We start from the raw sequence: 23,093 nt of genomic DNA on the forward strand, positions 1-23,093 counted from the left end.
GTTAACAATTGATGAATCTGAGTACAGGAATATTCTCCTTGTGTGACTCTGCTGGCCTCTTTATCCTGGTCTCATAATGCTTGTAGTCTTGCCAACCACACTGCAGCCCCAGAGGCAACCTTTTTGTTCCTTAAAGGAGCCAAGCTATTCCCACCTTCGGGCCTTTGGGCCCCTTCTCCCTGAGCTGCACAGGGCTGGCTCCTTCTTGTCATTTAGCTCTCAGTTGAAATGTCACTTCTAAGAGAGCAGATCCTACTCACTGAAGTAATGACCTAATCACTTTCTATCCCTCTATTTTAATTGTCTGCCTTGCCCTATCACTAGCTGATAATTCTATCTTATTCTGTAGTGAATCCAAAACACCAAAACCACTTAGTAGGTGCTCAAAAACTATTTCTTGAATGAATGTATTCATTTAAGTGTTCAGAAGTTGGAGTTACTAAAACTTATGGCAGTGCCTTACAGGTGTGCTTTATGAAAGAAGATATAGTTCTTCAGAGCTCCACTCAGGGACATATACTCCAAGAGAAGACCTTGACTCTATATTTGAATATTGGTGAATGGATGCACTTTTATATTTTTTAATTTAAGTATTTAAGACACTCCACTGTAATAAACGTTTTTGAGTATGAATATCTGCATAAATTATATCAGTAAGAGGACATCTGGTCTATATAGAAACCAGTGGTTCCAGTTATAGAAGTAGTATGTAAATTCTACTATATAGTAGTATATAAATTCAAAGAAAATAATAACTCATCATTTTAGAGGAATGGAATTATGAATAAGTTTTCCAAACCTTATATAAATGGTACTATTATTTTTCTGATTTAAAAAATATTTTAAGAGACAAAAAATACAATATAGATATGATTAAATATTAATAAGATTATAAATGCATTTTGGAATCAGAAGGACTTTCTTGATTTTAGCATACTTAGTAAAGCTTTACAGAAAATAGTGGTTATTGATCTGGGCTTTCAAAAATTCTTAGGACTCGAGGGTGGACAAATATAGTGAACAAAGAGAGGAAGAAAGCAAGAATCAAACCAGAGACTGTGAGGAGACAGGTGTAATGGAATGGTGAGAAGACATTTTGGAGAGTTAAGGCAGGCTTACATTTTAGAAGATCTTTAAAATCAGGCAGAGAGGTTTTTAGGCTAGAAATGGAAAGAAATAAGGAACTACTGTAAGTTCTCCTTTTAATTTATATTTTTATTACACATTTGCAGTAAATGATTACTTCATTGAGTGGAGTCAGTACATGTACATAACACATCTTAATTCTTTTTTCATCCCCTTTTCCTGCCCTCTGTCCCATTATTACAAGTTCTTGAGGAGAAACATAACATGATGGTATGGATGTTCTGGGAGAATTATTCTGTGCAAAGAGTAAAACGAGCTTGCAGTTAGGGATGTAATACCAGGATCCATCTGGTGTCCATGGCAGATTCCAAAATCAGTCACAGGGCTGCTCCACATGGACACAGCCTGAATGCTTTCTTCCGCCATTACTAATCAATCTCGGTTGGCCATGACACCCACCTGCCTCCTCTGCACATGTCACACTGGAGGAGGGAACTGCGAAGGAGGAAGACAGAAGAGACACGAAGGCCCAAAGGATGAGAACCTGGATTTTAGTAGTTGCAAGAAAATAAGAAGAATTCGTATTTTGAGATCTTTATTTTGTATTCATAGTTTTATATTTTAATTAGGACCAGAAGTACTTTTGTATGATTCTTATGCAGTTGTTAAAGAAGTGTTGCTTTTCCTTTTGGGATCTTTGGCACTACTGTAGTTTGTAGGCACTTGGGCTTTTAAAAAATATCTTTCCTTAAATATTTAATAAACCTTGAAAAGAGTAACTCCAACAAACGATGTGCAAAAAAAATTCAACTCATGCTCACTTTTAATCTATAAAGATTTGGACACATCTGCTCTGTCCATTCCTGGGAATTAAGTTGTCAGAATATGTTAAGACACTATTTTAGGGTTTTTTAAAAAAGATTGTTTTCTGTTATTTTTAAAGCAATCTTTAGATTGCAAAATAGCAAACAAGATTAAAAATAAAATGAAATTGTCTCATCTTTGGTGGTGACAGCGGGGGAAGCTTCCACTCCATCAGTGTGTGGGCTGCAAGCAGAACAGAATGTTTATCTTAGCTGCATGTTGAAGTTGGAAAATAAAGTTAGTGATAGCTAAAAGGCCTTCTTTTGAATAACTTGTCACAAAGGCAAAACAAATCTACTGGCAAATCAAGTCTCCTTTATAAGCTAGGATTGCATTTCTTAATGGAGCTGAAGATGCCATTGCTTTGCCATTTCAGCTTTCACTTCTGTCTACTGCATTGGTTCAGGTTAACATCCAAGTACCTCTGATTCAAGGTTTAGTTGTTGAGACCAGTGGCACTTACATTTTTTTATTGATGACATTTCTTTTTTCTTTGTTTCTTCTGTTCTTTCATTTTCGTTTTCTTTCTTTCTTTCTTTTTTTTCATTGTCTACGGCACATGATCAAGAGCTTACAAGACCCTATGAAAAAGCTAGTTGAGAAAGAAGAAAAGAGGAGGATTGCCCAGCAGGATACCACGGAGGCAGCAGGCCAGGAGCCAAGTCAGTAAGTCCCAGCCCCTTCTCTGACACTGTCTCCCTGCCAACAGGTGAGGGCGCCACGGTCCCCATCGACCCAGTCCAGAGTGGTCATCTCACTCCTCACACCTCGGAGTAGATGCATTAACATGGAGGCCAAGCTCTTTGGCACATCTTCCTGCTAGCACCCTCCTCTCACCCAGTAGAAGACCCACTTCAAGAGTCCACAGAAGAAGCACCCTTTTGAGGAGCTGGCTGGGATAGGAAGGGGCTGCCTGGATCTCCGTCCTTCAGTCTTTGCCCTAGCTGTGTGTTCTTTCCGGTTTCTGTCCCTACCTGGCCCTGTTTTCACCAGTACTAACCAGATGCTGTGCTAGACAGGAAGTACCCTGGGCTTTTGTCTCATAGAGGCTGATGATTTCTGAAATGGCCTCAGGACTGCACACCTATCACTGAGGTATTGTCCTGCAAAGGTACTGGGTTGTGAATTTCCCTTTTCACTGATCTGACTTTGGATTTTTTCCTCTGTGAAGCAGAGCATAGCCTCCAGTGCAAGGGGTGACTGCTAGTCTCGATTTCTTCCCTCCATACATGGTGCCTCCATTATTATAGATACTGCTGGATTTATCAGTGTATGAGGCACGTGGTTCGTAATCCCAAAGAATGAAAAAGAGGTTTAAATGGGAGTCAGAGTCATGTGCTATGGAGATGGACTAGCTCGGGGGAACGCAGTTAGTCTGAACTGGCTGGCCCAGGAGAAGCAAAGGAGATGACCTTATTTCGGTTCACTATTCCTTATCCACACACGCAAAACCTTTAGATGACAATTTTAGGGTAAGACAGGCTTATATTTTTTGCTTATATTTGTAAATAAAATTTCAGATTTTTTTCTCATAGGAATATCCGGCTGCTGCTATTATTCCTTTTTACTTTTAAACTAAGCGCTCAAAAATTTTGCTGGTACAGAACGAAAAACAACTTTTCACTGTAGAACAGAGTACAGTCCCATTGGTTTTGTAGGGGAAACTTCTGAGACCTGTTTCTAATAAGGGCGATAATGCTGCTGTCATTTCATGAGCACCTACTATGTGCTGTACATGATGGCAGGTGCCACTTAGGTGACTCATCCTCACGTGTGCCCTCTGCATATTCAGTGGGCATTGCCCCATCGTAAAGAGGATGGAAGGCTCTGAGAGGCTGGGGGAGACCAAACTAACGCCGTTAAAGCACTAGGAAATCACCTAGGACTTTCTTGATTTGTTTTCATTGATTTCAGATTTCTTAACTATTCCACTACTTCAGTTTTTAAAAGCTCAAAATTTATAATCCAGTCACTACTGAAATGACAATGCAAATCTGACAAGAACTGTGGTCAGAAATAGCGGCTGTAAGTGAATCACGGGGCTCGGAGGAACGCTCAGACAATGGATGAGACTCACGGCAGTGACGTGTCTATTTTTAAAGACACAGGAAGAGTGTGTTAGGTGACTACCCACCTGGATTTGACAGTAATCCTGCTTTCAGCTTTCTGTAGGTTGGCTGATCTCTTCAGTAACACCAGGAATCAGAATAAACCACGGTTCAGCCATCAGTTTTTTATTGTTACTGTGTTTCCCCGAAAATAAAATCAAACAGCCTTGGAAACTAGAGATCAAAAATGCCAACCCCAATCAGCCTGTCCTTGTCCTGTCTGCTATTACAGAGTAGCCACTGAGCAAGAGAAGGGGGAAGTATAATCTTGTGCATGACACTGGCCATCACTGTGATAACAACCAGCTAGGGCTTATCTTCCAGTTAGATCTTATTTTGAGGGAAAATAGTATAACTGTACATATCTAGCCCAGCTATCCCTCACTGTCCATCTAGATATTTACAGAACATGTGCCTTCTGATGAAACTAAACTCAGTTATAAAGATGAGGCAGAATGGGAGAGAAAGCCAGCAATTTTATTTCTCCTTCAGAGAATATATAGCATGTAAATGACCTTTCATTCTGTTTGTGATATGAGTGTGTGTATTAATAATTGAAGTAATATATACTGTACTGAAAATCTGTATCATAAATATAACATTTGCAGAATTTAATGACTATTTTTTTTAATTTAAGATTAATTTCATTAGAAGATGAAAACCAGTACAAGGAATCCTCCAGTTTTAATAGTAAGTTTTGATTTTCATTTAGAATTGCTTCTGAAACACTACTAAGCACTCAAGATCCAACTCGTTTTCATTTTTTATAAACTCCCTCTAGACCTTTCTTCTTTGCCAGTCAAGAAAAGAATATGTTAATTTGCTTTCTGTTTTGATTCTAAATGTCAAATATTAACAATGCCAATCCTGTTTACTGATTGGTGGGATTGCAGTATATTTTGAACCAGAAAATGAAATGCTTGAAAGGCAGCCCTTCCAAGGAGCAGCCACAAATGAGACCTAGCAGAAAGCAAGTTCTTTCTACAAAAGATAAAACGATTTCTGCTGTTGCCTTTTCTAGTTCTAACTGCCATGTGGTCTCTGAAAATAATCTCTGTAAGGTCACATTATTGCATCTGGAGAGACTGGTGTTTGGTGATTTGTGGGTATGTGTTGGTCATTGTTAGGGACTGATGAGAAGAGCTCAGACCCTGCTCTGCTAGGCTGCCTATAATGAGTGGTACCATGTCCCTCAGGTGACCCGAATCTGACGTCTTAGGAAAAAGAGGCCACTGGGAGATGACACAGTGTGTAGTGAAGGGCTCTCAGCTATTTCTGCCTCCTGCATCACTGCTAGTTTTGTTTTTTTAATTGGCTCTTCACCTCATGTGGGGTAGAGTGTATGGAAAATAATGGTAGAAGTGATGTTTTATAATACTGAGCCTTTCTCTCACTGACACTCAAAATCCTTGGAGATGTAGAGGAATAATTTATAGGTGTTATGAAGAGAACTAGAATCACCAGCCCTCTGTTCGGCAGGCCTTCTTGGGGATGTGCTCTCCTCTCACCTGTCTTGCCCTCCACTAGGGCAGCCTTTATAAAAATTAGCAGGGGTCAAAGCAGATCCTAGAATTTTCCTGTGCTCAATTCTGCTCTTCACCCTTTCTCTTGCTTCTGACTTCCTACGTTTTGGAACACTTGCCTCATCTACTTTTTCTTTCCCCACTTCCCTCCTGTACATTTCCTTGTCTCTTATCTGCCTTTCAGAAAAAGCAAAACTGCTTACTCTCTCACCTCCACAGCTTGGCTTCCTGACATCCCCTCGTGCATGTCTGCTCTCACGTATTCATGCACTTGTGCATTTGTTCAGCACATGTTTACCAAGAGCTGCCTCTGTACATAGTTGGACATATCCAGACCCTCTTGGGCTGGGGCTTACAGGGTAATCAGATGGTGGCCTAATAGTCACACACTGGGGCAACTGCAACTCTGTTGACAGCCATAAAGGAGAAGTGCAAGGCTCTGGGCATGTGTGACAGAGAGGCCTTATCTGTCTCAGGAGATCAGGGAGCCAGCTCAAGCTAAGTGTTATTGCAAGACATGTCAAAACAAGAGGCACAGCCTGGACAAAGGCTGTGAGGTAGGCAGGACCAGGAAAACGTCAGAAGAAATATTCCAAAGCATCAGGTGGGGGAGCAGGTGGTGGAGGCTGAGCCTGATCCCACTGGCCATGGAAGAGCTCACTGCATCTATCCCAACTCTTCAGCCTCAGTGGCCTTCAGTGGGCCTGCAGCATGAATCATTAATATTGTGGGAATCAAGGTCATCCAATAAATTTAGTTCTGTAGAAAAATGTAAAGTCCAGTTTATTGTATCTGTATGCAAGTTACAAATCTATATAAATTATATCTTCATACAATATATGACTATGCAGGATAAAATGCAAGTTTTTCTCTTGCATTGTACAATAGAGTTATGTGTGGCATTTGCATAATATTTTGAGATTGTAAATGTCTGACATCTTGATTTATATATATGCAGAATGGAATTCATTATAATGAAGTGATATCTGCCTTTTATTCTGTGATCTGTAGAAAATCTAATGAACACTTGAGCAAACTAACTTTTAAAACTGTTCTCTTACACACATACAGACATACAAAATGTATTGTTCAGTTCTTGGTTCATGGTATAAACACAAAGTACAGATTTCCAGTATGGCCCCTGCCCCCACATATACATAGCCTCTCCTGCTATCAGCAGACACTACCAAAGTGGTACATCTGTTGAATCAGTGCACCTACATTGACACATCATTACCTCCTAAAGTCCATGGTTTACATAGACTTCACTCTTCATGTTAGATGTTTTGTGGATATTAAAAATATAAAATGGCATGTATCTACCATTAAAATATCATACAAAATATTTTCACTGCCTTAAATATTCTCTCCTCTACCTACTCATCCCACTCTCCCCCTAAGCCCTTGGCAACTACTGATGTTTTACTGTCTCCATAGTTTTGCCCTTTCCAAAATGTCATATTGTGGGAATAATACAGTATGCAGCATTTTCAAATTGGCTTCTTTTAGTTAGTAATCTGGCTTTTTATTTCAGCCAGGCCCATATGGCTGAAGTTCATTAGCAACATCAAGTAATAGTCAATTACTTAACTCACACACTCATTTGTCCACGGATAGAGAATTGTTAGGCCCATGTCATATAATTTTCTGGGTTACTACCAAACAAAGCAGAGATGCAGGGCTAGTTCTGCATTCATGAGAGCCAACAACTAGAGTAAGATGTGATCTGAGGGCTCCTCCTTCTGCATGAGTGAGTTTGTGGATGCTATTTCTTCCTAAAGCTCTGCATTTCCATTACACTGCAATCGAATGTGAACATGTAAACACTCTGAGTTGGTGATAACCAATTGCCCATGTTGTATTACAGCTGAAGATGGAAAAAGTATTTTATCTGCTTTAGACAAAAGCTCTGCCCAGGATGTATATTCAGGTAATCTAGATTAAGGAAAGCTACTCAATTTAAATAATTTGACTTAGACTTACAAAATAAAACTAACGCACAGTTTTTCTTTCCCCTCCTCTTGAAGGACCTATGGATGAACTGTTGGACATGAAACCTCAGGAAGGTGGTAAGATTTATGTATTTCTTTAAGGTTATATTTTAGTTTTACTTCCTTTTTAAACAAAAGAAAATGTAATATTTATCTTTTTAATAGCTTTGCAGTACTGTACTAAGTAAATTTGGGGAGCGGGTTGACAGTCTTTATAAACTACCTTGCCTAGGCCTAATTGTGGATCTGACTTTGTTACTATAGTTAATTTCATAATTCCAACTACTAAACTGAAAGTTAATCAGAAGTCACATGCTGTAGTAGAAAAATGCCTTTCAGAATGAGACAAGTGTAGATTTGAATATTGGTTCCACCATAAACGAGCTATACAGCCTTCACTAGTTTGCTTGACATTTGAACTCCCTAAGCTTCAGGTGTTCTCATTTGTAAAATGGAACCAATGGCAGCAGCCTCCCTGGGTTATTTTCAGGATTGGAGATTGGCTGTGTGAAGGATACTATGTGGTCTCTCACACAGGGCACTCTTGAAATGCTAATCAGTTGAGAGCATGACTAGAATATTGTCTAGATGGTTTATTATGCTGCACCTCCACTGAACCCTAATCCAGGGGGTGCATTTGCCTGGTGGAGTCCCACAGTCAAGTTTACCAGACCTGAAATCCCATATTGACTCCTGAAAGAGAGTCTAGAAAAGTGGATGTGGATAAGACATGGATAGTGTTAGGGGATGCCAAGAAACTGATCGTCGCTTCTGTTCTTTGTCCTACAAGATTTCCTTTTAATGATTTACCAAAGTCCAAAACCCCCTGACATGTTGAATCGAACATCAGAATATCCCTTGCCCTGGTGACAGACACAGTCTGCTCTGGTTACATAGGGTTCTTACTGGACAGAAAGAATCAACTCAGGCTAAGCTTGATGGGGATTTGATTCACAGAATATGAAAGGAAGTAAGTCTCTGGAAAACAGAGAGGACATTGATTAAATGTTTATCAGAAGTGGGAAGTCACCACACTCTGGTGTTATTTCTAGGGTTTAGGAATATAAATTTGAGAGCAAAAATCTGCTTTTTATATCAGTGTCTTACTGGAAGTCAAGACTATGAGATGCTTTATGAATGTCTGTGAACTTTCATCAAAATGACTAGTCGTTTGTAAATATTGAAATCATACGAGTAATGAAATTAATGAGTAAGCAGTCAATGCACATCACTGCACGTGGTCTCCATTTTAAAAAAATTCCCCACTGGTTTCAAAATAGATTGTTTTGATGTAATAAAGGTATCTTTTACAGATTCCCTTTTTTAGAGAGGGGAAACATTTTAATCCTACCAGAATGACATAAAGAGAACAATGCAACAAGCCCTAGGTGCCTACCACCCATTTTCAGCGAGTCTTAACATTTAACAAATGTATTTATCATCATTTATGTGATTCAGCTTAATCCCAATTTTTTGTGTGATTTGAATCTAGGCCTTTGAACTGAGCTAAATGCCCAGCTCATTTTTGTTATTAAGATAGGGGATTGCTGAGTTGCCCAGGCTGATTCAAACTTGCTTTCCTCCTGCCTCAGCCTCCTTTAGTGCTGGGATTGCAGGCATGAGCTACCAAGCCCAGCTCCAATGTGTTCTTTTTTGAGGGGGAAGTGAGACACAGTCTTACTGCATATTCTAGGCTGGCCTTAAACTCACTGTGTAGGCCAGGTTGGCCTCAACCTCAGGCGATCCACTTGCCTCATCCTCCCAAGTGCTGGGATTACAGGTACGCACCTCCCATGCTCAGCTTCTAATATCTCCTTTATGTGACTTGTCCTGGCTTTTATTATCATCCTATTTGATTTTATTATTTTCATAGATTTAATTTTTGAATAGTATATTCCCATCAGTACCCAAAAAACCCCAAAATACTATAGTAGTAAAAATATTATGAAAAACTCTTACTCCGATCTACCAGTGATCCTTCCAGTATTTCTGTGCTCAGACATAGCAGAGATCTATCTATCTCTCATGTTTTCCTTTCTTACCAAAACAAAAACAAACCAACACACACGTACACACACACACACACACACACACACATGCACACACACGCACAAAGGTTCTTGGCTTTGGCTTTGGATTTTTTTATCTTGTTAATAGTGGTACCACAGGAACCCAGTAGCCAGCATTCTTCACAAAATTAAATCAGAAACTCCTTTGCCTGAGATACATGCTCCATTTCATCAGCTTCTTTACTAATTTAAAACAACTTTCCTGTAGTTGATTTTGTGTATAGTAGTTGATTTTGTTAGTTTTATAGAATAGCAACTTGTATCCCCTTCAGGGCCACTCAGTTTAATTCTAAAGATAAAGAATGTGCTCTTCCCTAACATGTGTCCTTGTTCTCAGGCAGAAAGATTTACAGATTTTCTCAATTAAATGCAATGTCACATAATTTCTGCTTTCCCTTTGTCACTGCCAACCCACAAAGCCCTTCTTGAGGTGCAAGCAATACTTCCCTGCTATCATCTGCCTCTTCTCTGCTGTTCATGGCCACTCCTGCAAACAGATCCTCTCAGTGCACAGAGAACTCATGGTGACTGATAAGAATGCTCATTAATGTGTTGACATCGAAATGTGGCCTTTTGAAAAACTGCTGGAAGGCCCAAATCCTAAATTAAAATGCTGGTTATAATATGGAAAACATTAAGTAGTCAAGAAATACAAAGAACTTAATCCAGGGATGGCTGACTTTATAGGACCAGGGCCCATAAGCTCTCGCACCCTGCTGTTTGGGGGCTCATTCCCTCCCAGTGGTAATTTCGTCAGATGGTACAATGCTATCAAAAGACAGACTGCCTGTGATAGTCCTAATGATTCTCAAAGAGCCACGGCCCCCCGAATCACTCAGATTCAGTGTCGTAATAAAATTTGCTTTCTCGTACTAAATGTAACAGAAGATCAACATTTTGCCACAGTTTATAAAAATGTTCTAAGTGGAAAGAAACTTAAGGACATTATGCGATCTTTGACAGTGGCTCTGAAATTGCCTTTGACCATGTGTGACAATCTAACCTTATTGCACTTTGTTTCTCAAAGTTGGACCAAGAAAAAAACTAGCTTGTGACTGAACAAAAAGTGATGTTATAAAAGCAGATGAGAATTCTGTGAACTTGGTTCACTTAAAATCTTATCCTTTGGCCTCACCCAGAAGATCCTGAGTCAAGATTACCTGAGCCAATTTAAAAACTTGTTTGTCCATATTACGATATTTGTCTTGTCATTTTCTTGATTATTACTCGTGGTTCTAAATTCTGACCACATATTGGTAGCTCATTCAGTAGCTACCAGAGGCCCGGATGAGAAGCTGTAGGCCTGGCAGTCATACTTGTTTATCCCTTATTGTGTTGCTTCCTCTGAAGCATCCAGAACTGCTTCCTGCAGGCATCATGTATTTGCACTAGGGATCTGATTGCTTCCTGACATGCAGTGTAGCTACCTCATTATCGTTTCTCATAATTCCTTCCCACCTCCCCCAGTATTCTTCGATGTGCTAGTGGCTTTAGTCCTTTCGTAGAATAATGATAGGCTTTTTTTGGCGGTGCTGGGGATTGAACCCATGGCCTTGTGCATGCTAGTCAAGCTCTCTGCCATTAAGCTATAATCCCAGCCCAGTAATCATGTATTTTTACAGTCAAGTACTGTTCTTAATCACCATCTACTCAAAAGTATTCTATGTAGATTTATCCTTGTAAAACCTTTCCTCAGCCCCATGCTTCATGTCTCTCAGTAAGAGTCCTTGGTTGCTAAGATCTAGTACTAAAAATGGAGGAACAGACTTGAGAATCATCAGCAAGTTGTTTGTTTCTTTGCTTGTTTTTAGGGTCCACTCAGGTCTAGCACTATTGGATTGTTGTTAGGGGTGGATCTCCCTGAGCCCTATCTGTTCTTATTATAATCTGTGTCCTGTTGTTGTTGCTGGTGGTGTTTTTGTTTTGTTTTTTTAACCAGAAAGGACTTTTCAGAAGCAAACAGCATTCTTGAATTCCAAACAAGTACAATTTGTTACCAGAGCCTTGTATAATGAAGAATATTTTTCTGGTTAGACACTTTAGGAAGGTGGTTTTCTACCCCTCTTCCCCTTACTCTGTTTTGGGTGATGTGAGGATAGTGTTGGTGTTTGGGGTTTTCGTCTGTACTGCAAATGTGTGGCCTTTAAGATTAGTCATCATGCAGAAGGCAGAGGCCAGGGAGAAACCCAGAGCAGGAGTCTTCCTGTTTCACACACAGATGAGGGTAAATGAAGTGACATTTATCTGTTTTCCTGTGCTCTCGTTTTCGGTCTGTGTAGTTATGTTTCCATCTTCTGTGTCTCTAACTTATGCTGAGATCATGAAACACAGGATGATTTCAAAAATACTACCTGAACAAGTGTCTTGCGTTTCCCATACTTTGTCTGAACTTGCAAGTTTCCTTTGTATTTGAGTTTTCACAAGCTAGAGATCGTTGATTCAGGATCAGCTCCCCTAGGAATGCATTCCCAAGGGCATGGGATTCTTATTTTTGGAACTCAGGTAGTGTAGGGTAAGCAAGCCCTGTGGATCTGCCATCTGCCCATTCTGCCATGTGCCTGCATGAGGCCTGGCTGGAGGCAGATCCCTCTGACCTTGCAGTTCCTCGACATTTAAGTTTTTATTTGAAATCCTAACTATGTTCTATGTAAAAGCAGGGTGCTGCACTGAGACAGCACCTTGGCCTGTGAGTCAGGGGTCCCCAGCCAGTATCTGTAATAAATAACTTATATGTCCTTTATATGAGTAGGTCATCCACCCTGGGTGTCCTTTTCCTCATCTGTAAAATGAGTTAGAGGAGATAGTCTCTAAGATCCGGTTCGGTTTCGGAAGAAAAATTATATATGATTCCTCTCTTTGAGAAGAGACAGTAGGTTTCCAGACAGGAAGGCAGGAAAGCATCCTGACCAATGGCAGGCACAGGAAGACTTGGGGGCTTCCCTCAGTGTGGCCAGGTAGCCGGAGGGCTGCGTTAGAGCTTGACTGGGGACATCCTGGATGCCGCTCCCCGCTCAGTGGCCCAGAAGAGCCACTGAGGGTTTTTGAGTAAGAGAGTGGTCTGACAGCTGGACTGAGCAGAGGCACACAGGAGGAGGCTGCCTCGTGGAGCGACAGCAGCCTTGCCAGTGGCCGCACTGGGAGGGGTGCCAGGTAGAAATTTATGGTCAGAGGTCAAGAAAGAACTTAGAACCGGGGAGGGAGATTTGGGATCTCCCAGGGTAAGATTAGAAGCATGGGAACAGATAAGATCTTGGATAGAAATTGAAGAGAGGTTTGACGGCTTAGGATGGAAAACATATGTCAAAGAGACAGGACACCTTCCAAGAGAATCACCTTGTGGCAACCCTCAGGAGATGCCAGCACTTCCAGAGCGAGGCCATAGTGCAGTGTGCTATGGAGGCTGAGGCCTGGGCAGAGGGAGTTGGAATTGGCCTTTAGGGTCTCACCCATAAGAAGCCACTGCTGTGTAACATGGGGGCAGGAACTTAATCCAGGCAGCTTGGAAAAAGGCAGAGGCCAGGTAGGAAGATGAAAAATCACAACAGTAGTTTGAAGGGTACAAGAGGTGCATACAGCAGTGTGAAGTGAAGACTGATAGCTGTTGGGAGACGCACATGTCTTCTGAGGCCAGAGGAAGAAGGCCTTGAAGAACAGAATGCTGAAGATGCTGGAGCTGAATGTTGGTGGCAACTGAGGAGGCACCCAGAAAGGGCCACACTCAGGAAGGAAGAGGGAAAGAATGCATAAAGGCTTGGGGAGCCCGAGGCAGCGAGGTGAGCACATCACATCTGCTGGCTTTTATTTTTATAGTAACATCTATGGTTGGGTCATCTGATATGAAAATACATATGGGAGCTCGGGAGCCCTCGCAAAATGAAGGGGGCTTGAAGTAGCCTCTGTGGCATTGGTACCGGGGTACTTCACAACCTTCACTCAGTTTCAAGACAGAAACAGGGTGAGGCACACAATCCCATAGGCACCCTTGCCTGTCTCCTGAGGAGGAAGCCCTGACTCCACTTGTGTGGCTCCAACCAGGCCTTCTCTCGAAAAGTTTATCATATCTCTGCCCATGTCTTCATTTGCTCCCAGTTGAGTTGGATGATTTTCAAAGAAAATGATAGCACGATTTGATTCTCAAGTGCTTAGTGACTACTATTATTTCTCAAGTCTCAACTTGTCCAGTTACAGACCTAAACCTGTCCTTTTCTACTTGTAATTAAGTTTTTCATACAAGTTATGTGGAGTAATTTCAGGCATCTTAATTATCGGTGCAATAGCTGGATGGTTTCTGTGTTTTATGGTTCAAGCCAGTGCCAGTTTCATTGCTTTTAGCTAATAAATTCTCTTAAAAGACCGGATGTTCATAGTGCAGCCTGCTTTAACTGTTACATAACCAGGATACTAAATAATGGCCAATTTCAGGGGTGGTATGGGCAAAATCCATACCCAGAACTGGCTCTAGATGCTACCATCCTTAGCACTGCCTCTTTTCTCACTTCTGTGATTGGAATATTTGATTTTGATAAGATAAAATTAGGAATACTTTGGTTGCAAAGATAGAAGCCCTTCTTGGAATAGGTTAGGTGTAGAACTTTAAAAAGAAAAAAAGAATATACAACCCATGTAATTGAGGATGTATACAGTAGATTGGCATCAAGCAAAATTTGATCCAGAGGCTTAGATTCTTTTTCCAGCTCTCATTTGTTTTCCTCTCTGTGTGGGCTTTGTTATCACTAGACGCCTAAAGTCTGTATCTTTGGACCCTGGAATCCCAAAGAAAGACCCTGTTCGGTCTCATTTCCATCTGTGAGACTCAGGGATGCCTCTAGTGTGTGCCCATTCCTGAGCCAGTTACTGTGGCCTGGGAAATGGAAGACTCTGGCTGCACAGCCACACGTTGACTTAGGCTGGAGGGGATGAGACCTCAGAGATGCCTCGCCAGGATCACAAGAGAACTGAAGAAGAGAGAAGAGATGCCAAGTCAGTCTACTGTACACACCATAGCATAAAACCTAAGCAGTAGAACTCAAAATAGAATTTTTGCAGTCTATGGTTACTTCGGACGACTCTTGAGTTTATTTGTTGTTGCTGAAGTTAGTGGTAATATTCCCTAGATAGACAGCTAGACTGCAGCAGTGAACCTTCCCTCAGGGCTGGACTTGGCATAGGGCTGAATGAAGTGACCAGAAAAGGAAAGCATATTGCTTTCAAGGCTTCTCTGAAGTCATCTTGACCTTAGAGTCTGCATGTCAATTTGAATTGGTTCAAATTAAGTGGGTTTGGTTCAGTCATCATCTGGTTTCAGTCAGGCCAGAAAATAAATCACAAGAAAGTGTTTGGGCATTCCAGTCCCACCGGAAAGTAGGCAGCTAAAGAGATTTGCAAAGTTAGCACATGGTTAAGGGGGGTGACACTGAGAGATTGACAGAGACAATGCGTGGACACACGTGTTAACAGACTTGTCCTGACTCGGCCAGCGACGTGCACTCTCCCTCCGCTCCTGCCCTCGGTCAGAGGCAGGATCCTGGCTTCCCTCAATGACCCAGCCTTGCTGCTTCCTTGCTACCCTGTCCTACAGCACTGTCAGAGCTTGCTGAAGATGCCATTTCTCATCTTCCACCCACCATACCTCCAGGCTATATCTCAGAAAAAATTTCTTTGATAATACAAACAATAAAAATGCTTAAATTAGATAGTTATCTGATTAAAGTGATTTTTTGCCACTATTTTAAACCACAGAGATGTGAGTAACTAGACTCTCCCCTCCCTGATTTATAGCCAGTCTGCTCAGCACATCAAAAATCCCCTCAATCTTTAGATCTTTATGTAAAGTGTGGGTGAAAATAGATGCAGTAAGGCTGACACACAGAAGGTTCATTTTTTAAAAGCCCCTCATTTACTAATTATATATCGTTGAGGGGAACCTGATAGTCTTACTTAATATGACTGTATCAGATTTGCAATGGCTCTGAAAAAATATAAATCATGATTTTTTTTCTTTATATCAGGACTTAAAACAAAAATATTTGCAGTTTACAGGTGGCAATTACACACCACAGCAAAGCCACAGTCAATAAAACTGTCAGTCCTCGGTTCTCAGAATAAGCAGAAAACCCCACGGAAGGGTTGGCTGCAGGACTCCTGATCACAACATCCCCATTCTGCTTGTGTTCCACAGCCAGCATGCTTCAGGGTGCCACTAAAAGGAGAGTTTTCTAGTCTTCTTCTGTACACCCATGACTTTCAAATCTTTTGGTCTTCCTAACAGCGCTCTGAAGTAGGCATCATTAATAGGGTAACTTCACAGATGAGAAAAGAGAGGCTCGGAGGCCTAAGGGTCTTCCTGAAGTCACACGGCAAGGAAGGGATGGACCTGGGCCTCCCTAGGCCTGGAGCTCATTTCCATCCTCCAGATCTGCGTCCCTAGTCCACAAAGCACCCCTTCAGGATCAGTCCTTGATTTGCCCTGTTGCCTTGTTATTCCCTCTCTGCTACCCTCAGGCAAAACACACCCACGTTCCTTTACTCCTGCGGTTGTGCTTCAGCAGAAGAGGGAAGAAGCAATGCTGCCTTCCTCCCTCAGACATTGCCAGACCTCCCAGCATGCTCCCCAGGGCCAGGGCATGGTGAGGTCTCTGCCCAGCCTGGGTGGTGGGACAGGCTGCCACATGAAGTGTTGGCTGCTCCAGCCCAGGCCAAGTAGACTGAGGGCTCGTGTGGGAAGATTCGGGAAGCTGTACAAAGCAGGAATGAGATTCTCCAACAGGCTTTCAATCTGGGCTTTGTTTCAGATCTGAGAAGTGTTTTGGTAAATTTGCTTTTATGTTAAGGAAAAAGCTGATGCTCAGAGACTGGACTTGCTTTGGGAGGAAGAGGAGTGAGAAATCACTGGATTAAAAATTTCATTCCAAAATCTGTTAAGAAAGGCTATAATAGAATAAATGTATATTTCGATTAACCTTTTCTTAGATCTAGCCATTACCTAATCTGGCCCAGCCCAGCCCCCATATTTATCCCGGAGGCCTGAGCCCTAAGAAATCATGTGTCCTATGCTCTGTTACCTCCATCAGCTTGCCTGGGCCCGATGGTGGAGACCCCAGAACCTGACAGTGCTGACAAGGATGACTTGCTGCTGTTGAGTGAGATCTTCAACGCTTCCTCCCTGGAAGAGGGGGAGTTCAGCAAAGAGTGGGCAGCTGTGTTTGGAGACAGTCGGCTGAAGGAGCCCACAGCGACTGGGGCCCTGGGAGAGCCAGATGCCAAGTTCCAGACAGGCTCCGGATTCCTCCCTTCACAGCTTTTAGACCAAAATATGAAAGACTTACAAACCTCGTTACAAGGTGTGTACTACAGTGATCAAAATTAGCTTTTGTGCTCATTTATTTTGTGCTTATTTGTTCTCTTTTTCTTTTACTCCAGATGCATATTTGTTGCTTCATTGTCTTTTTTTATATGTATATGTTTTCTTTTATTTTTATTTTATAGCCAGTATCTTTTCTTTGGGGTTTTTTTGTAGAGGGGAGTGGGTATTTTTATTATACATCCTGTGACTCTGTAGCTGAAATCCCAAAATCACGTTCCAACTTTAAAATCTGTTATAGAGTTTAAGATCTATTCCTTCTCATAATTTTTTCCCTGTTTTACCTCTTTTAACATTTCTTGTGCAGAAAATGCCAGGGGGGGTGGTTTTCAATCTTACTTTGGTTTAAGGATTTTTTGTGTGTATGGCATGAGGAGAGGGTTTAGTTGCCTTCATAGTTGTGGCACTGTTGGCGTGGCCACCAGCCTGAGTTCTTCCATATATCCACAAGGCAGAATTCCCTGAGTGCTCATAAACATGCCCTCTTTTGGGCGCTGACTGACAGCACATTGGGCCTTTACCATTTAGTCCACTCTATGTTATCTTGCACTTGCTCTCTCCGACTTGACTTACCCTTACCCCTAATGTCCCCCAGGTCAGCTGTTTCTGCTCTGCCTCAACACACAGTGAATCCCCACCCAAAGCCTCAGCAAACATACTTTCCACACTGATCAATAGTAGTTGGCCATCCTGGGAAGGTTTCAAGGTACAACCAAGGCTCAAAAGCAGGTCACATGTTCCCACATTGATTTAAAGTGTAAAAATTGAGGGCTGGGGATGTAGTTCAGAGCATTTGCCTAATGTGCATGAAGCAGTTGGTTCAATTCCCAACACTGGGGAAAAAAAAAATACACAATTGAAAATTCAAGTTGAAATGTGAAGTTTTAAGTTTCTAAGCAGGCAAACCTCAGGAAGGAAACTATTTTCTACTGTCTTAACACTTTTTCCTCTTTCATGTGATGTTCACTGTAAGACAGAAATTAGCATTAAGACATTCTCAGGTTGTTTGACTTTTCCGTAAATTTAGGCTATCTTCTTAATAAACATGTTTATCTGGCACTTAAAGCCAAGTGCAATGGGCAGAGCTAGAATGATTAAGTAATTATGGGCTATTAAACCCTCAGATTTTTGGAGATGAGATCATGGGTACAGGAGTTGGTGGGCAACACAAAAAATGTCTTCCCTCTTTTTTTTAAATGAAATACCTGATTCCTTTTATCTTCTTCTGTGAGTCTTGTTTTGCAGCCATCTCATGTGTTAACAGTGACAGGGTTAGAGATGGCATGGATAAATGAGATCCAAAAATGCTTCTGCACCCGGAGTTTCTCCCCTGGGTTTCACAGTCTGCTCTGGAGCTCAGATGAGCAAAGGTTGCCAACCGACTTGAGTTTCATCCCCACCCACCTGTGGCAGAGGTGCTAACAGGTGTGGGAGAGTCACAAGGCCAAAGCTCAGGATCCTCTGCTTAGATCTTTGAGGTGCTGGAGACTCTCCAGCTGTGTTTCAGAAGGAACCCTATTGGAGCCCCCAGCTTTGGTGACACATGGGCCCCGCTGCAGAAGAACACAGTGATGGCTGAGCGTCAGTTGCTACAACACCCTAGAGTGACAGCCAAGAAGGTTGCTCCACGGCCTCTTCCTGAGCAGGCGGAGTGAGAGAGGCTCAGAGCGCCAACCTTAGAACTTGCACCTTTTTATGGCAATGGCCCTGGGACCTTGCACATCAACCTTGCCCATGTCCAAGAGGAAGGCATCAACCACACATAGGACAAAAAGAAAAAAGCAAGCTGCACTGTGGAGAGAGAAAGAGGTTCTGCAAGAGGAGGCCTGTTCTCAGGCAGACAAACTCCCAGTTGAAGTGGCTGTCCTGCTGGCACTTCAGCAGGGTGCTCATTCATTAACAAATATTTATTGGATCTCTGTGTGCTGAGCACTGGGGATTCATCTGAGAACGAAACAGACAAAGCTCTCTGCCTTTCTGGAACACACATATGATGAGAAGGAAATAAGAACAGTAAGCATAATAAACCAGTCACATAGTAGGTTAGAAAGTGACCAGTGTTAGGGAAAAAGGAAAAAGTATAGAAGCAGTAGTGAGTGCTGGGGGTGGCAGGGAAGGTTGGGTTCCACAGCTACACCATATTCTTACTGGGAAGAACTTGCAGGGAGTGAGAATTAGCCAGATGGACACCTGGACATTGAGGACAGCCTTTATTTACACCCAAAGGTGAGGAGTGCCCCACGTGGTTGAAGGTCTGGAAGAACATTGGTTGGAGCCAACTGAGGGGAGAGTCACTCAGAAGAGTGGCCGTGAAGCCACATCACTGTGGCGGTGAAGCCACACGGAGGCCTGGCCACACAGGGCCTCATGGCTACTGGGAAAATCTTGGGCCTTTTTTCAGTCCAAATTAAATTGGGAATTCTCATAGTATCTCCAGCCAAGAAGTGACATGATCTGATTTACTATTTAAAAGAATCATTTTGGCTGCTAAACTTTCCTTTCTTCTTCTGGGATTCTATCAAGATATGGTTAAAGGAGTTGTTTTGTAATTGCTGAGTTATCCTGTTTCTTTTGTGTGGAAACAACTACCTCCTGGAAGCCTTTGGGACTCAAAAGAACAGGGGAGAAATGTCATACCCAAGGGATTAAAAGAAGCAGCTCAAGTCAGTTTCTGCCATACCTCCAGATTCCAGCAGATGCATCCCTGGTACTAACCAATGCTCCCCTGATTCGTGGAACAAATAAAAAATGGGCTCCTTGCTTCAACAATGAATTGTGTCATCAAATCTTCACCATAATATCCTCTGGCGGGATTTTCCTACCCCAAAAAGAAAAAAGGATGAATATTTGCCCTAGATTTCTTTTACTATATCCATAGACTAGAAAAAAACCCATCTATGTTTACATGAGTAGTTATGTCTATATAATAGTTTAATCATAACTATGAAATGTTTATCACCTTATACTGCAATTGCTTCCTTTGATTAACCAGATTATCTCAGAAACCAAATTTAAAAAACACTGAAATAACTAAGAAGCCACTCTTGGGCAGCAAGGCTCATTGCCGTCTTGGCTCAGTGAAACACTAAGGTAGGAGGTTCAGAGCCCAGGTTTTATCTTGAAAACTCCCACCCAACCTCACTGCAGCAGTGGTCAGGCCCATCTCCAGCTCTCTAGGCCTTTTCCTTCCCGTCTTTGAAATGAGGTACAGCCTCAGTTCTCATCCCTGTGGGCATCTTTATCCCAAGGTTAGCCTCCACTGCAGACATGCTGAGGTCTAAAATCATGCAGTCCTGTGAATCCACATTTGTGGATGGTGAAATGGCATTAACCAGCACTCAAGATGGCACACACTGTGCATCAAGCACTGCCCTGTTTGTTTTTTACATGGATTAAATTATTTAATGCTTGTCACAACCCATGCAGGTAATATTACCATCTGCATCCAGGAAACCAAGGAACCCAGTGACCAAGCAATTAGCCCATGATCACACACCTGGTAGGGGCAGTTGGACTTTGATCCTGAGCAGTCTAGCTCAGGAGCCTGCATCTTTCCCCACCACCTCCTGTGTCCTCTCAGAGAAGTGATGCCCAACACTGCCTACCAGGCCTCTTGGGATACTGCCAGGGGGACAAGACTCTGCATGGGCATCCTAGTTGCACACAGGAATGAAGACCCCTGGCCAGCCATAGAAGAGGGATATACATGCTGGGAGACAGGGTCCCTGTCCACCCAAATGTTGAATAATATTCCAGAATAGAATATTTGAAATCAGCTTGTCTTAGGAAGTCTTTATGTCTCATACTTTAACACACTTGTGCTGAGTTTTGCTGTTGTCCTACTTCTCCACAGCTTCTCAGCCCCTCCTGTATGCTGCATTCCTCCCTCCTTATTCCTCCTCCTCCTCCTCCTCCTCCTCATCTCTTCTCTTCTGCCTGCATTTTTCCCTTCTTTGGCCGCTGTCCTCATTCTGTTCCTTAGCACTTTGGGGGAATGCTAAGGTAATGGGATTTAGTAAAAGAATGATTAAACCTTCCTTTCCTCCTACTTCAAACTTTAGGACTCCAAAGCAAAGGAATACATGTCAGATCAAGTTGTGCTGAAAATCTGAAGATGGAGTTAATTTTAGCAGAGATTTTTAAGAATTTCTGAAGCTATCAGGGTTACAAGGACTGTGGTTTCCTGTGTCATGCAGTGATGAGAAAATTGTGCCTTCCTGGGGCCTTGTTGCGCAAGTAGGAAGAGCAGCAGACTGAGCAGAGACCAGGCAAAGTTGAGAGGCCTCATATTTGCTGTTCTCAATTCTCCACTAATTTCTGAAATGTAATTTAGAAGTAGACTTTGATACTGGAAAGATTGCCAGTTGCTCAAAATAAAGGCACTAGAGCATCTTAGGGTTCTACAAATCAAAGGTAGGACTCTTCTTCTAGAGTCTTAAAAAAAGATAGAACCTTGTGTTCCATCAGGACATCATTTGTTTTCCCCAACTGTCAGGTGCCGCTGCCATCTGGGTAATTTCCACTTAAATCTGGTGTAATGTCAAGCTTTGGATTATCTCATATACAAGGTTCCTCAACCAAAGCTCATCCCTTGATATTCCTGGTTTAGTCTGCCTCCATGTAACTGACTTTGCAGTACTCAGATGGAGAAATGCAGAGGAAAAGAGTGCAGGCATATTTATAGTTTGAGTACAGAGTCCCTCGGAGGAGCATCTGCAAGGCAGATCTTGGGGATCTGAACCATTGAAGTGCTTCTCCTTGCCCACAGAAGGCACTTTGATGACAGTCTCCTCCACCCACATTTTCTTGGGGGCATTCAGTAACCTCAGAAAGGTCATATGACTTGCTAAGTTTGGCTTTTCCACTATTCAAGTAAGGCCTAACTCCTCAGCATGGTTTACAAGGTCCTTTAAAACCTAAGTTGTATGGTTGCCCAACCTCCCACACCATGCATGATTTAATGACATTTTTCTTCTAGAGAACCATGTATTCTGACCATACAGTGGACTCAAGCCGTGTTGAGCATTAGTGTGCCTAGCTCGCCCTACCCATGGTGCCTACATCTACATCACCCACCTACATACATTTGATGCTTTACCTGGTTGACTTCTCATCCTTCAGCATCTCTGTTTCAATTTCAGTTTATCCAGGGAGCTTTCCCCAACTCCTTGTCAGCTTAGTGGTCAGTGCCATGTGGTTTTTTTTTTCTCCCCACTCCCAGTACATAGTACTTAATCATTCCTCTTACTCTCCTTATTGGAAAATTGATTTCATTTCTGTTTCTTGCTCTAGGTTGTCATAGGAACAGAGTTCATTTGTATTGTTCACCTAATGCCAGAACACACTTCAACATGTGAAATTCAGTAGATGTTTAAAAAGTAGAACTTCTTGGACAGATGTATTGGGGGGTGGATGGATAGCAGGCAAGTAAAGAAACTGACAACAGATTAAAAGAAAAGCCTAGGATATGAATAATATATTCAGGGGTTAGTTACTCCCACTGTCTGCTGAGTTATTACCCAAAAGCCCAGCTTAGATTTACTGAGGGCTGCTCCCTAGACTCTCTACTACCTGGTTTCTTCTACCCAATTTATCCATGCAACAACCCATGAGACAAATCCCCCTTCCTGGCAGGTATGGAAACTGAGGGGAGAATACGGGGTGCTCTTGGCCACTGTGGCTATGTTGTTCCTACTCTGCTCTTCAAGGCCAGCCCCACCCTATAGATCCCCAGGCTGTGATTAGCAACCCAGCCTGGGCTTTTGCTCTCTCAGCTAGTGAATTATGTTCTCACTCTGGGCAAACAAAGTGTGATTTGGCCTCACTCGCTGCTCTTACTGGCCAGTGTTCCTTCTGGCTGATTTGTATTTTCCGTTATGTAAGTAAAGGGGGGCACTACTAAAGTTTTATATGTGTTTTCCGCAAACGAGTAGCACATTTGCCATATCAGAGAAGCTGAGCTGATAGTCCTTTTGTTCACAGAGTTTGTCCTGCTCTCCAGCCCCACCCTTCCCCACCTCTCTGAGGTGAGCCGACATCTTTCAGGCCACACCTTCATGTCAAAAACACCTCAGCCAACTAACACCAACCAA

General features: G+C 42.3%; 1 protein-coding gene across 6 annotated transcripts in view; it reads left to right on the forward strand.

Moving 5' to 3' along the window:
- Ica1 (islet cell autoantigen 1) overlaps positions 1–23,093 on the forward strand; it is a 156,121-nt gene that overhangs the window by 126,874 nt on the left and 6,154 nt on the right. For 4 of the 6 annotated variants that reach the window (XM_013078877.3, XM_013078879.3, XM_087204671.1 and 1 more), the window contains exons 9-13: positions 2,519–2,616; positions 4,696–4,748; positions 7,449–7,511; positions 7,609–7,650; positions 16,712–16,981. In XM_013078877.3, the coding sequence (XP_012934331.1) occupies positions 2,519–2,616; positions 4,696–4,748; positions 7,449–7,511; positions 7,609–7,650; positions 16,712–16,981 (526 nt within the window). The remainder of the gene's footprint in view (positions 1–2,518; positions 2,617–4,695; positions 4,749–7,448; positions 7,512–7,608; positions 7,651–16,711; positions 16,982–23,093) is intronic. The other 2 variants (XM_013078878.3, XM_013078881.3) reach the window with 1 other exon arrangement.

Source organism: Heterocephalus glaber, unplaced genomic scaffold (genome assembly GCF_053883595.1).
Source record: "Heterocephalus glaber isolate CG9 unplaced genomic scaffold, H.glaber_assembly_v1.0 deba00000546, whole genome shotgun sequence".
NCBI lineage: Eukaryota > Metazoa > Chordata > Mammalia > Rodentia > Bathyergidae > Heterocephalus > Heterocephalus glaber.